Genomic DNA, 15945 nt, shown 5'->3' with positions numbered 1-15945 from the left:
TTCATTCACAAAGAGGAGTCATTATCTGACCTGTCTGGTTGTCTACTTGAAAGACTGTGCACGTCAAATGTTTTAACATCGTAGTTGTTTGAGATGATGGGTAGTAGTTGGAACAAACAACAGACAAATCAAAAAGCTTAAAAACAAGACCTAAGGAACGAGATATCCATAGAGGCTTTAAAAAAGCTTGGACATATTCTTGGGAATCTCGAAGGCCATGCACATTAGCTGTGATAGCCCCAAGCTCTCACCTCTGATTGACCTTGAAGTTCTATGTAAGCAGAAAGTGAAGGCTAAGTCAGAATTGTCAGCTGCCTGGCTGAGTGTTCAGTGTCCCAACATGCACAAAGAATCCCCTGACAAAGATCAAGACTTAATGATTCTAAGGAATTAAGAAGTCTGTCCCATCTTTACCTGACCACGAACTGATGGAGACTTCAGTGACCACACAAAACAAAGATACAGACTTTACAGAATAGTTCAGAAATGTCACAAATAACAAACCCTGGAAGAACCTGATATCCAGAACTGTCCCATTACATTATTTGACAAGTTTTCAACAAAAATATTATAAGACCTCGGGGGTGGGAGTGGCAGCGGTGGGGGGGGGGGGGGGGGGAGGTGTCAACCGGGAATAAAGGAGACATATGTAATACTTCAAACAATTTAAAACAAATTATAAAACCTCCAAAGAAACAAGAAAGTATAATTTATACTGGAGGAGTGGGGGTGGTTGTGGCAAGTAATAGAAACTGTCCTTGAGGAATCCCACGCACTGAACTTACTAGACAAAGATTTTAAATCAGCTATTTTAAATTTGTACAAAGAACCAAAATATGAAAACAATGACTCGCCAACTAGGGAATATCAATAAAGACAAAGAAATATGTGTTCATATTTCACTTAAAATATACATATCAAAGAAAACTACAACAGAAACTTACTGTGTAGCCTTGACTATGTCCCATGTGCTATAATCATCAATATGAGTTTTCCGTCCAAGAGGTTCACCATATCCATGGTTATAATGGCTTTGGGGTTTAATTTCCTGTTAAAGAGAAAATCACACAGAGGCAAGAACTGAGAAAAGGTACAGGAAACATTTCAATATTTCTCTACTGTTTTACATTATTTGAAGAATGCTCATTATTGAAATTATTAAGTTTTACCTTTTTCTGAGGTCTGTACTCTTTAAAGAAAAACCCTTGGTACACACTCCCAAAAGATGCAAAGACCAGAAATTAGTGACAAATTAGTAAGTGAAATTCATCTTTAGTTCCATAAAACTCTCTTACCTCTTCATCAAATCAACTCTTGTTCTCTTAGACCAGTTTTTCTATTATTCTAACAGTACCCCTAGGTCTAACTCCTTACTCCAAAACCTTCATTACATGGCAAATAAACTCTGAGGTCCTAAAGATAAAAACTCAGGAATATTATTCTTCTCCTATTCTCAGATATTATATTTTCTTATACTCATTCATGCTGAGGAGTTATTAAGCATCTACCATTAGATGCATAAGGAACAATGGCACAGCTCTGATAAAATGTAAACCCACTAAAGTAAGTAACTTTTTATATAAAAATTCAATTAAACAATTGTTTTGTAGAATATTACTGGTATATCCATCAAAGCTTATATGCTATGTGTAATTTTCTATTTAAAATACAAAATTTGTTATGCATAATCAGCTTCCTCAATATAATGTAGCACTGAGATACAATTATATTTCTTTATATGCAAACAGAAAAATTGAGCATATTTAATTCTAATATCACCCATTCAAATTTCTATTATTCTGATCTCTTTCTCTCTCTCTCTCTCTCTCTCTCTCTCTCTCTCTCTCACACACACACACACACACACACACACACACACACACACACAAATGTAAATGTAAACAAAAGGGTCTCGATTCCAATAATTACAGACTATTGTTGTTCCTTGTGATTAAGCCCCTATTCCAGTGGTTGGCAAACTCATTAGTCAACAGAGCGGCAAACCGCGGCTCACGAGCCGCAGTTTGCTGACCACTGGATAGGGCATAACAAGGTATCTGGAAAGAATGAAATCCTTAAAAGAATTCATGCTCTCTTGGCCACTGATATTTAATAATCCAAATTGAATGGCATTTTATTGAAGGAAAAAGGCTATTATCTTTAAATTACTGTCACCATTCCATTTGTTTGGGAAATTCCAAAATTAATTTGTTTGAGCCATAAATTTAGAAGAATATCAATTTGAATATTTTCAAGGAGAATTAAAAAGTTTCACAAAAGCAAATTCTAGATGTTTCAACAGATTAGTTCCTTATGAAAAATGTTACAGCCAATATTAAAATGCCACAGTAATAATCATTAATCTACATTAGCAGATGAAAGAAAATAGACATGTCTTAAACCAAGATTCACAACTTGCATAATGCATATAGTTTACTAAGTGATTTTTTTTTTTTTGAGATTGTTCTTGGGCTCCATTAAAATAGAACTGGTTAAATTTGAATATGGACAGGTATAGCATTTTGGGTATGTGCAACATTCTGAATAACTGATGAAACAAACCAATACATAAGACTTAACCATTTAATATTTTTAAATCTTTTCTGTTTAATTTTCCCACTGAATTACAGTTCTCAACTTCTCTATGCTCTATATGCAGTGGAGTGAAGTCAAGAAAGAAACTTCTTAGACCAATAACACTTCCTTCTTTCTTTCTAAGTCTTCTGTTCTGATTTTTATTCTCCCCTACCACCAGGAAAATAATTTTTTGAACTTTTGATTCTGACTTCTGTATGGGTGAAACACAACTGAAGAAAAATAAAAACTGGCAGTGCCTGGCTGGTGTTGCTCAGTGGTTGGGTGTCGACCTGTAAACCAGGAAGTCATGGTCAATTCTTGGTCAGGGCACATGCCCGGTTGCAGGTTCAGTCCCCAGTAGGGGGAGTGCAGGAGGCAGCTGATCAATGATTCTTGCTCATCACTAATGTTTCTATTTCTCTCCCTCTCCCTTCCTCTCTGAAATCAATAAAAGTATTAAAAAAAAAAACTGGTAGTAGTTTACAAGCAAAATGGAATAATGCTGTATAACCAAATGCTGTATAGTATTGAGAGCCTACTATATGTAAAGTACTCTCCAATGTACTGGGACCTCAGGCCAGAATAAGTATAAGGCCAGTTCAAAGTTTAAGAACGTGGCAAAAAACTCAGTAGTCACAATTTAAAATATTTTAATGGATTATCTTTTAAAAATAAAAAAATGCAAAAAAAAATCCCAAAAATCAGCATTTTAAATATAGACACATCAATACTGCTAATTTTTCTATTTGCACCAGGTTCCACAATGGCTCAGAGAAGCACTACAAACATACACCAAACACAGCCTATTGTTCTCAAGGACTTTACAGTCCAGAGTGGAAAGACAAAGTAAGTAAGAAATATAGGTCAAATAGTACTGGTAGAAGCAAAAACCTTCCAATAATAAGTTAAAAACTAAATAAAGACATTACATCCAAAAATTAATAACTTTAAAAACTATTTCCATTTGAAAATCTTTTAGGGCAAACTGCTATTCTTTTTTACTAATGACAAATATACTGCTTTACAGGCATATAACAAATATTCATAAAACAAAAAGCAAATTTCTACTTAAGGCTTACTTACTATTATAATGTTTTCATGCTCTTTAAGGTCATTTTTATCCCCAGAGACCTATTCTCAGTTTCTCTATAGTCTCTCTAATCTCACTGACATTGCCAAATACGATCTTCCAAAAGCACCAAAAATCACTATTTTTTCTAGGAATAGTTTTATATTAAACATACACCGGTATCTGTGTCATCCCATCTGTAAGGTTTTTATTTTATTATTTTTACTTTTTAGTAAAAGAAATGATTTTTTTTAAAGATGGCTTTAAAAATATCCTTAGATTAATTCTAGCAAGGTACAGTTATTCCCATAAAAAAATAGAAGAAATGGTGTTTAAGCAAATCTCCTACATGTCTTATTACCCTCTATTATTATAAAGAACTTAAATGTATTTTTCTCACTTTTACAGATTGGAAACTGGTTCATCTCTAGAACTAACGCTATCAATATGACAAATGCCAACACTGTCTATCAAGATAACCATTATCACTAGTCCTAGATATAACAACCATAGTTTTTAAACTTTGAAAACATAAAATAAAAATACTATGTTCATGTAAATAAGTACATCTTGTAAATATACAGACAATATTAATTTTTAATTACCAATTTGCTATTATATCAGATACAATTCAACATACAAATATTTAATGACACTTTAAAATTCTGTAATTTTTCCTTGACTTTAATAGGAACCAAGAAGCAATTTAATTGATAGCTCTGGCAAGAAAATACTTATTTAAAAAAACATATGTAGGTCATTGTACCTTTTAAAAATGCATTAATTCCATGAGAAACAGCTTGGTGTAATAGAAAAAGTCCTTGAGTATAAGGCTATTGAATTGAATGTCTGCCACTCTCTTATCTAGGCTACAATCCAGCAAGAATTTAGGCCCCTTATTTGTAAAAAGAGGAGGATGAATAAGATCTTCATAGAGTTCCTCTGAGTTGTTTCAAGGACAAATATCAGGACATGAAAGAGCTAAAAGGTTTCAAGCCCCACTCAATTCATTTCCTTCTTAAACTGTAATTTATCCTGTTTTTAGATTTCTTTAATTAAAAAGAAAAGTGCAGAAACCGGTTTGGCTCAGTGGATAGAGCGTTGGCCTGCGGACTCAAGGGTCCTGGGTTCAATTCCGGTCAAGGGCATGTACCTTGGTTGCAGGCACATCCCCAGTAGGGGGTGTGCAAGAGGCAGCTGATCGATGTTTCTCTCTCATCGATGTTTCTAACTCTCTATCCCTCTCTCTTCCTCTCTGTAAAAAATCAATAAAATATATTTTAAAAAAAAAGAAAAGATTCAGCTGCTCTTAAAAAAAAACAATTTAAACTACTAGATTTGAAGTCCTCCAAAATCTCTTCTAAGGCTAACATACAATGATTTTATACATTGGAGTATAGAAAATTTAGCCACTAGGAAAACAGCCCTGGTACCTGTTGAAGAGAACTGGAAGGTGAAAAAGAGCCTCCAAAATCTACTGCTGAAATAGTAGATAGGAATAAGAAGAGCTGTGATAAGCTCAGCTACTATACACTGCTGCTAAGAGAAATCAACATGTAAGAACTCAAATTTATAAAGCAGGTATAGGCAAATGCTGACTTACATGTCAAGGGGATAGATACCAAGTGTCTGTGACCAAAGAATCCTCTATCGGCCCAGTGCTTCTAAGTTTACTACCAACCAAATACAGATGTTTTGTAAGTACTCTATCAGAAAAGGTTCGCCAAGAATAGGTTCTATGGTACCAGCAATTACAACTTATTAGAAAGCAAACCAATATAAAAATAGGGGCATTGGTTATAAACAGTCAGAGCAATGGAATTGAGCTTGAAGAGTGAGAATCAGAATCGGGAGGAAAAGACATTCAATAAATGGTATAAAAAGGACAACTGGCTAGCCATTCGGGTTTTGTTTTGTTTTTTAATTCAGCAGGCTTCAATATAAAAGGGTAATATGCTTGATGGAAAGATACCAAAAAATACAGCCACAGCTATAGTTTCTTTAATGGCAGGTGATACTGAAATGAGCCTGAGAATAACAGGGCGAAAGCAGGATTCAGGGCAGCAGGCTCCCAGGTAAAGAGGCTTTGCCAGGTCAGCCACTCTCCATGAGAACATACAGATGCCTAGATCTAGTGAGAAAAGCATGCACACCCTCCTGTTCTTGGGGAGTCTTTGTGTTTCCCGCCACCCCCCCCCCTCCCCAGGCTCTTGACTGCTCTGGATGGAGACTCTGGCCATATGCCTAGTGCTCATCGGGTCTAAGTAACTTGTTCAAAATGGCTACAGGACTTTTCCTGTTTTCTTCAAGACAGTAAATTGAGCTCTATTTCCCAGGTTTCCCAGAGCTGTGACTATACCCTGGCAGGACCAGGCCTCAGTCTCTTAAAGACTCTTCCTATGGATCCCCACCTCATTCCTTATATCACGTAACTTCAAAAGCCAGACCAAAGATTTAAAAATAAAAATACTGTCAATAAGTGTCCTAATGTGTAAAAAAAAAATCTGAGAAAAGCATAAATAACATATTTGAAAAATGGGCAAATGCTATGAAGACAATTCAAAGAAAAATACAATGGCAAATATATGTAAATTATATTATGTAATCTAAATAAATATATGTGTAAATTAAATGTATTACAAAAAAAAAAGAGGGAGTGAAATCAAGTCAATAAAATTCTAGGGCATATATATGCTACCTTCAAGACACATGCTTTTGTTGCATAGCCCATATACACAGGTGAATTAGCAAGCCATTAGCACTTACCCATATGCTTATGATGTGCACTGTGTAAATATCTGCTGTCAGGTATCATTCTAATAGATTGGACTCTAATTCAAGGAACTAAATGTACTTAATTATATAATGTTGCTGCTGAAATTTAATTCCATTTAATGTACAAGATGATATTAGAACACTATGTAGGGCTGCTGACAAGAAGAAGATAGAAAAGGAAAAAAAGGTCTCTGTGTACTTGATTCATTTCTAACTAAAATCAATGGGCCAAATGTGAGGTCATCTTAAAACCTAAGAAAGTAATGAACTAAATTCTAGAGATACCATAAGGATTTTTTAAAAAGAAATATTGATTATATATAATGAAAAAGGCAGCATAAGCATAAAACTTTTATAACCAAGTGAATAATGAATAACAAGGAAAACCAGTAGCCACACAACACTATAACTTTCTTTAAAAATGTTTTTAATTAATAGTGCCAGCAGATGGCACTACACTCAAGAGATAATCCTTTACTAACCTATTTGATGCATTTTCTTTTAAGGGTACATTGGACAAAAATGATGTGGTTATGTAATGGAAAGATTTCCTTTTTTTTTCCAATATGCAACTGGTCTCTTACATATTATGTGTTCTGCTGTGGTCCCTGATCCCTGGCTAACAGTACATGAATGCTGCACCTAATATCAGAGTCCAACTTGAGGCACAGGTTCTCTTCATAGTGTAAGTACCATTTCCTCAATCCAATCTATCTATCTACATAAAACCCTAAATATGCAAATTGACTGAATGGCGGAACGACCAGCGGAACGACAAGTAGGTGGGGGGCAGGGCCAGCGAGCAGGCAGCGCCAGGCTGGCCAAGGCGGGTGCCAGCGGGGGCCCCCCGATCATCCCGCCAGTCATCTCACAGATCGGCCCTGATCGCCGGCCAGCCTAGGGACCCTACCCGTACACGAATTTTGTGCACCAGACCTCTAGTCAAATTAATAATGCTTGCTTCCAACAAAATTTAGACCAGGAAAATGTTCATTATCTTCTAGTTTCTTCAAAAACTTGTTTTCACTTCATTTCCTTCTAGCATTAATCCATATGTACACACATATTTGTAACAATATGCATAAATTTGGCATACTTTCTTTCTTTCCACAAACATTTGATCAACAAATGTCTATATACACACAAAAAAAACAAATGTCTCTCTATGTATATTATCCCTATCTCTTTAAAAATAAACATTTTTAAAGATAGTTTAAGTTCTACAAAAACATTATAAATATTCAACACTGGTATGGTACATTTTTTACAATTAATGAACCAATACTGAAACATTATTATAAACTGAAGTCTATTCTTTATTCAAATTTCCTTAGTTTTTATATAATGTCCTTTTTCTATTCCAGGATCCATCTAGGATACATTACTTTTAAGTTATAATGGCTCCCTAGGCTCCACTTGGCTATGATAATTTCTTGACTTTCCTTGTTTTTCATAAGCTTGACAGTTTTGAAGAGAACTAGCCAGGTATTTTGTAGAATGACCCTCAACTGGAATGTGTCTTTGTGGGCTTTTTTTTTTTTCCATTATTAGATAGGAATTATGTTTTTAGGAGGAAGTGTTTTTTAATTCAACCTAATTCTGCAAATTTCTTTGAACACTGGTATACAAAATTTATTTGCTTAAATGTTTATATATTTTATGTGATTGTAATCATAGCACTCATACATTTTATATTCTTCCCTCATATTTTCTCATGCCATTGCATGTAATTTTTGTAAGTACTATACTGCTTTTTTATATAAAAAAGTGTTAAAGTCCTTACCCAAGAATATTTTTTATTGATTTCAGAGAGGAAAGGGGAGATAGAGAGAGAGAGAGAGAACATCAATGTGAGAGAGAAACATCAATTGGTTGCCTCCCATACGCACCCAGACCAGGGATCGAACCCACAATCTAGGTATGAAATAAAGGAAGATATGCAGACCCTTTGTAATGGTTAGTTGAGATTTGAGATGTATGGCAAAAAAATGCTGGCATCCATAACCCCAGTACACAGAAGAAATAAGCTGCTCTGTACTAGGAGAAAATGAAGCTGAAAGGCAGAGATGAGAAGAGAAAGAAGATAGTTTTGATCTTCTCAGCTCAGAGCTTACTTGCACTTCTGCCATCCTAAATTTGGGTTATATGAGCCAGTAAATTCCCTTTTTTTCCCCAAGTAAGTTTGAAAAGAGTTGGTGATATTTGCAACCTGGGGATTCTAACACTAACAACTTCAGTTTTCAGCTCACAGAAGGGTTTATTTTATTTTATTTTATTTTATTTTATTTTATTATCATGAGAATGAGGTTTTGGTCACCAGTTTTGTTCATCCCTCATTAAATCATGTGTAAATTAACAAATGTTCATAATCAGAAAGTTGTTTTAAAAAACTAAACAAGGGTATAAAACAGTAACATCTCAATCAGTTATTATTTTTCACTTGATTATTTTTCCTAATATAAAACAACTGATAAAAAAACACAAGCTACCTGACATATATACAAAAAGAAACCTTCAGGTACATTTAGCCCAATGGTCTCCATTTCCTCAACAATACTACTGATAATGAAAATGATGAGCCTAAGACACTATAATATTCTAACTTATAAAAGAAAAATTCTATCATATTTAATGTGTATTATCCCTAGAAAATGGAGTAATTCCGTATGTATTACCCCTAGAATATGGAGTGATTCATTTGAAACAAAACCTAAAAATATTCTGTTTAGCCCTTTAAAACTCAGGAAATTAAGTTCTTCACAGTATCTTTTTCACAGAAGGCTGAAGTTCCACTGTATTTTCAAATTAGCTGCCTGTAGCTATATTTTAAGGATTTTTTAATAGAAGACATTATCCAGCCCAGCTGGTGTCGCTCAGTGCTTGAGTGTCAACCCATGAACCAGGAGGTCACAGTTCGATTCCCGGTGAGGGCACATGCCTGGGTTGCGGGCTCGATCCCCAGTGGGGGGCGTGCAGGAAGCAGCTGATCAATGATTCCCTCTCAACATTGATGTTTCTATCTTTCCCTCGCAAAAGAAGACATTATCCAATAATTGGATGTTACATTGGGTGAAAATTTTACTTGCATATTTTATAATATAATATTGTCCTGAATCAAGTTTTCAAATGAAAAAGTTTAAAATAGTTGATATTTTATTCTTGAATTACCCATCTGTAATAAAATCTAATCAGAAAATCCTACATAATAAAAGGCAAATATGCAAATTGTCCCCTCATTGGGGACAAATATGCAAATATGCCCTGTCGAACTCCCCTCGACCAGGAGTTCAACAGGGCATTCAACCAGGGGGTGGGGCTGGCTGGCCAACCGTCCACGGCCCCTCCCCACAGCCGGCTGGACCCCATCCATGCATGAATTCGTGCACCAGGCCTGTAGTAATAATATAATTAGATGATGCTTTGAAAGAGAATTGCACATAACCTTGATACTGAAATAATGCCTTTTGGGATTATGTAGTTGTTGGGGGTTCTGTTAAAAACACATTACATCAAGATCCCTTCACTAACTAACCCTAACTACTCTAACATACCCTTAGGATACTCTCTGGAGGAAAGGAGGTCCACATGCATTTTTAACTTTTAACAAAATGTGTGCGCATGTACACACACTCACCATCTATCCTGAGGGATCTGGAGGACTTTGCAATGCTCTATTTTGTATTCCTCTTTACTTTGTGGCCTAGCAAAGCATCAAGACCATACTTAGATGCTCAATAAATACTCCTCAAATCATAGCACACATCTTTAACCCTTTGCACTCGCTTGTTTTTTTCTGGATTCCTTTATTCTAATGCTAACCATGTCGAGTCACACTCGACATCCGAGTGCAAAAGGTTAAGGAAAATTAAATAGTGCAAAAAGGCTTGTGATAGAGAGTCCTCTGCCCATCTTCTCCTCAATTCCCAATCAAATTTAATTTTCTTAGCTTCTTAGTCAGTTGCTTTCATATCTAATTCTAGAGGCCTGGTGCATGGATTTGTGCACCATGGGGTCCCTTAGCCTGGCCTGTGCCCTCTTACAATCGGGACCCCTTGGGGGATGTTGGACTGCCGATTTCGGCCCAATCTCCGCAGGCCTGGCTGAGAGACCCCACCGTTGCACGAATCCATGCACCAGGCTGGTTTCGCCCAATCCCCGCAAACCAAGCCGAGGGAACTCTCTAATATATATATATATATATATATATATATATATATATATATCCCTAATACGCAAATAGACCAAACGGCCAAACAACCGAACAACCTTTCACTATGACATGTGCTGACCACCGGGGAAGGTGCACAGAACATGGCGGGCATTGGCCGCAGTGGGATGCTGGAGCAGGTGAGCGGGAGCGCCATACCAAGCCGGAGCACCAGTTGCTGTCATCAGACTGAGCCTCTGGTGATTACAGAAAATTCTTTGCTCCCACGTGCCGCAGTCCTGCCCGTCGTTCGCACCTGCTGTTGTCACCGGCCCCACTCGCACCCACTGCCAGCATCTGCTGCCAGCCCCGATCGCTCAGCACCATCAGCAGGTGCGAGCAGTGGCTGCCAGCTGCAATCGCCCCTCAGGGCTTCTCCACCTCCCCCTGCTCCTGAGGGGTGATCGGGGCAGCAGCCGCTGCTCACACCCACTGCCAGCGCCAGCCCCACTCTCACCTGCAGCCAGCATTGGAGCCGCCACTTGCACCTGCTGCCAGAGCTCAGGGCCGGTCCCGATCATTCGGCGCCGTCAGCGGATGTGAGCGGCGACTGCCGGCCCCGATCACCCCTGAGGGTTTCTCCACCTCCCCCTGCTCCTGAGGGGTGATTGGGACAGCAGCCGCCACACGCACCCCCTGATGGCGCTGGCCCTGCTTGCACCCGCTTCTGGCGCCAGCCCCAATCGCTCCACGCCATCAGCAGGTGTGAGCAGGGCCAGCGCAGTCAGCACGTGGGAATGGCGGCACTGGCCGCCAGCAGACAAGGGACCAGGGGCCTCAGTGGGAAAAGATGGGCAGAGGCATGGAGGATGGGCCGAGACCCGCCCCTGTGCCCACCAGAGCCTCGCAGCCCACAGTTCCTTTCAAGGTGCACAAATTCGTGCACTGGGCCCCTAGTATGTATGTAAGATCTTTGGTTAATCTCTTCCTGCCCTCCCCATCCCCCTTCCCTCTGAGATTCATCAGTCTGTTCCATGTTTCCATGCCTGTGCATTGAGTGTCTGCCCCCTTGTGGTCAGTGCACATCATAGCTACCGGTCGAACAGCTGAATGGTCGAAAGGTCGCTTAGGCTTTCATATATATAGATGTGCATACTACTATTACTTGAGATATTAACTTCTTACCACAACATTAATAGCTAACATTTATAGTGTTATTAAATGCCAGACACAGAATTTTGTATACATTATCTTATTTAATCTTCACAACAACTGAACTTTGTATATATTATCTTATTTAATCTTCATTTTAGTCTGGAAAACTGTGACAAGTTCAGTAATTTGCGCAGGATCACAGCTAGTAAGTGACGAACTTAGGATCTGAACCCAAGCAGCCCAACATCAGCCCTCACACTTTTAATCTATTTGCTCTTATATCTACCCACTTCAGAGTCAACTTTTAAATACTTCTGGAATAATTCTCTCAAGTTAAATAAAAACAAAATATTCAACACAATAAAATGGCATTTTTCGCAACTAAATATAATTTTTTGGTTCTACAGGTCAGTAATTTTCAACTTTGGCTTTGCCACAATCCCATGAGGTAACCAATTAGTTGCATTTTCATTTTATATATACTGACTCAGTGGTTACTATGCTTAAGGTATAATATTGATAAATCTAAATTATAATTTTATGACCTATAACCTTTTTGCTAAATAATAAAAGGCATGAGATCCTAAAGATTACCAGAAAGATACATTTTGAAGGGAAAGAGTGTGCCAGTAACCTATCAGAAGGAGAAACACAATTTTCAAAGTAATTTTGTATCTGCTTTCTGAAAGCAAATGAGTTATTTTTTGTGACTGTAAACATGTGTATCTCTAACTACACAATAAGGGGGGAAAATAGTAATGGAAAAGGCAAAATCACTTTTACTAAAGAAAAGCTTCAAAAAATAGATTTTATAAAATACTAGAGACCCAGTGCACTAAATTCATGCACTGGTAGGGTCCCTAAAGGCTGCCAGCTGCTGCCGGGTACTCCCTTCCTTCCCCAGGCAGCCGCCAGTGAGGGCCTCCCTCCCTTCTCCTGGCCAGCCCCACCCCCTGGTCAAACGCCCAGAAGAACTCCAGGTCAAGGGGACAATTTGCATGCTACACTTTTATTATATAAGGTGTGAAGACAAGAGATGTAGTAGTACTTTGGTTTAATATTCTAAACAACAAAAAATGAGACTTGAATATGAACAAAATTAATGTGAAACAAAAAAAAAAGTGACCATTAAGAAAATGAGAAACTAGAGAGAAGGCAAATTCAGGGGGAAAATGAAGCAAGCAAGAGATGAAAGCCCTAGATAATCTCGGCAATTCAGTTCAAAGCTCAGATCTTGCTGAAATAGCCCCTATAATAATGCTCTGATAGAAGAGAGTATTGTGGCCTCATTCTAGGAAAGAACTGAGATGACTTCCTGAGGATGTACTAGTGGGTGAAATAGATGACTGGTAATAGCAAGTCAGCTGAACCTGTAGACCAACATATTATGGCTTCTATCTCTCCACTAAAGTCTTTCTTCTAACCATTCTAGAAGAGAGAAATCTGACACTCCTTATCGGTTACACTACTCAGTTCAGCACTTATTTGGATTCTGTTAAGTGTTTCATATGCATATATCTTCCCAACTAGATCATTAACTTCTGGAGAGCAGAAGCTACCCCATTTATTTTAGTCTCACCCATATAACCCAGCACAGTGCTATGCATCTAGTAAATAGATGCTCAAGCCTATGAATCTTGAAAAATCACAACATACAATCAGACCATTAGAGTTTGAGGAAATCTTAAGAGACTTATGTAGTCTGGACTCTGTATCTTAAAAGCACAGACACTAAAAGTAGTTAAATATCCACTAGCCTCAAGTCAGAGCTGGGATTAGCACCCTAATCCCCTGATAATCAGTTCATCCTTTCCCAAATAGTCTCTAATTTCCTCCATTATAAAATAAATAATCAGCTATTTAATCAGAAAACAAAGTAATGGACCAGTATTCACTGTATGTCAAGACCTTTAGTAGATTTAATTGGCAGCCTATGTGCCTAGGTCTCTGAAGACTGCTTTACACACATTATTCTATTTTATACTCAAAAGAACTCTGATAGGTATTATTAACCTAATTTTAAAAATGCAGGCAAAGTGCCCAACCAGCGTGGCTCAGTGGTTGAGCATCTCCCTATGAACCAGGAGGTCACGGTTGGATTCCCGGTCAGGGCACATGTCCAGATTTCAGGCTCAATCCCCAGTGGGGGGCGTGCAGGAGGCAGCCGATCAATGATTCTCTCTCCTCATTGATGTTTCCATCTCTCTTCCCCTCTCCCTTCCTCTCTGAAATCAATTTTTAAAAAAAATTTTTTAAGGGAAGAAATATTCCTTGACAACATTTTCAATCCATCATCTGAAAACTACTTTGTCTACTTCCTGATATATTTTCAGGGCCTTGATATATTCTCCAATCCCAGGAATATTACCACATTGGTTAAAAAACAAATAACAAAAACATTAAAAAGGTATAGTTTTACTGTTCAGTTCTATTTGTCAGAAATCCAGAGTAGCCTTTTCTATTGCGACTGGCCCAGGTATATTCCTAGGGAAGTGTACCATCTCTTTTTGATTAATCAAAGTAATGAATACGAGCCTAGTTGAGTATTCGTATATGACATGGTTAAGTGCTTGTCTTTATTCACATCTTCCTAAATAACATAAGCATGCTACAGATCAAAACCCAGAAATAAAGAAAATTATTCTAATGCAAAGTAGCCAGGTACACACTTCTTATGTTCACCCTTCTACAACGCCAAGATCATCTTCATCCTTTAACCTCCTAAAAACTACAGGGGTTCTTCAGGAAGCTTTGCCGCTGCCCATCCACACATCACTGTGGATCATGAAAAACGAGAATGCATCAAGCACTGCTTCCAGGCCTGAACTAGCACCAGTTCAGCTATGAACTAAGAGGTAAGCAAGTACAGCATGTGGCTGATCCTGGAGCGGGGGGCACTGTTTACTTGCAGGGGAAGAGACTCATGTGATGGGTAACGTGTTGCACTGTCCTACCCTGGCTCCAAAACAAAAAATAAAAATAAAAATAAAAATAATGGTACTTTGACAAGCTAGGGGGGACGTGGGTCCATTCCCAAAAGTTTTTGACCTCCCTTTTTAAATGCTTAAGAACAAATGCTCCAATAGGACATCGGATACAGGGTGTCTGAGGTGCTGCTTATATGAGGTGCTCTGCTTACAGCGTAACGTGGAAGGGCATCACTTTGCCCAAGAAACTGTGTTCTTCCTCTATACTCACCCCCCCCCAAACACCACACACACACACACACACACACACACACACACACACACACACACACACACACTGAGCTACAGGGGAGGAACTGACAGCGTCATTCACGGAGGCGAAGGGAAAGAAGAAATCAACACTAGAGGCGCCTCCTCCTCTCCGGAGAAGCTTGGGGCACGACTGGGGGCTTAAGGTGCGGCTCCCAACCAGCACCAGGCCCCCCGCCGCCGGTGCACAGCGAGCAGCGCGGCCACAGAGCACAGCCATCACCGTCTCCAGCTCCGTCCTCCAGGCTCAGCCAGGGACAGCGTCCCAGAGCCCGCCCCGGCCGGGCCCGCCCCGCTATCTCCTCCCCCGTTATCCGCCCGCGCTCGGGCCTGGATTCGCCTCCCCAAACTTGGGGCACGTTCCACTGCCCCACACGCGCAGGCCGACGCCCTCCGCGAGCCCGAGGGAGAAACGCCCGGGGGCCCGAGGGCGAGGAAAGCGCTCGGCGCGGCTCCTCACCTCTGGGTGGAGAAGAGGCACGCAGCCCGCTTCGGCCTCGTACTCGTCCGGGCCGTCCGCCATCTTGGTGTTAAATCCCTCCGCCCGCTGCATGCCGGGAGAAAGCGTTCACCCCCGCGGGGCTCGGGTGAGGCGGAGGGCGAGCGGCTGGGCGAGCGCGAGCGCGAGCCCGAGCCCGGCCGGCGGCGACGCGACCGCCTCCCTCTCCGGCCCCTGCCCCCCGGACGCCCCCTCTGCGCCCGCCCCTCGGAGGGCGCGGGTCCCTGCGCGTGCGCGCGAGCCGGGCCGCCCGAGCGGGAGCGCGCTCTGCTGCACTGCGCGCGGCGGCGGGCGGGCGGACGGCTCTGGGCGTGGGCTGCGCGGCTGGGGGCGGGCCCCAGCCCGAGGCGGAGGTGCGCCTCCGGTCGCCGGGAGAAGGCGTCTGGAGGGCAACTGAGTCCTGAACGTGGGAAACCCGGCGGCCGCGCGGGAGCGGGGACGGCCCTGGAGCCGCGGAGCCGTGGTCGGGTGCAGGGGTGGGGGGGAG

At 40.3% G+C, this 15945-nt stretch overlaps 1 protein-coding gene across 1 annotated transcript in view; it reads right to left on the bottom strand.

Moving 5' to 3' along the window:
• Positions 1–15693, bottom strand: part of ZDHHC17 (zDHHC palmitoyltransferase 17) — an 87954-nt gene extending 72261 nt beyond the window's left edge. The window contains exons 1-2 of the mRNA XM_079773464.1: positions 15420–15693; positions 945–1048 (exon numbers count right to left, since the gene is read on the bottom strand). Coding sequence (XP_079629590.1) covers positions 945–1048; positions 15420–15512 — 197 coding nt within the window. The 5' untranslated portion in view covers positions 15513–15693. The remainder of the gene's footprint in view (positions 1–944; positions 1049–15419) is intronic.
• Positions 15694–15945: the final 252 nt, after the last annotated feature.

The sequence above is a fragment of the Cnephaeus nilssonii genome (assembly GCF_951640355.1).
Source record: "Cnephaeus nilssonii genome assembly, chromosome: 6".
Taxonomy (NCBI): domain Eukaryota; kingdom Metazoa; phylum Chordata; class Mammalia; order Chiroptera; family Vespertilionidae; genus Cnephaeus; species Cnephaeus nilssonii.
Note: the sequence above shows the minus strand (reverse complement) of the source record. Positions and strands in the feature narration are given on the sequence as shown.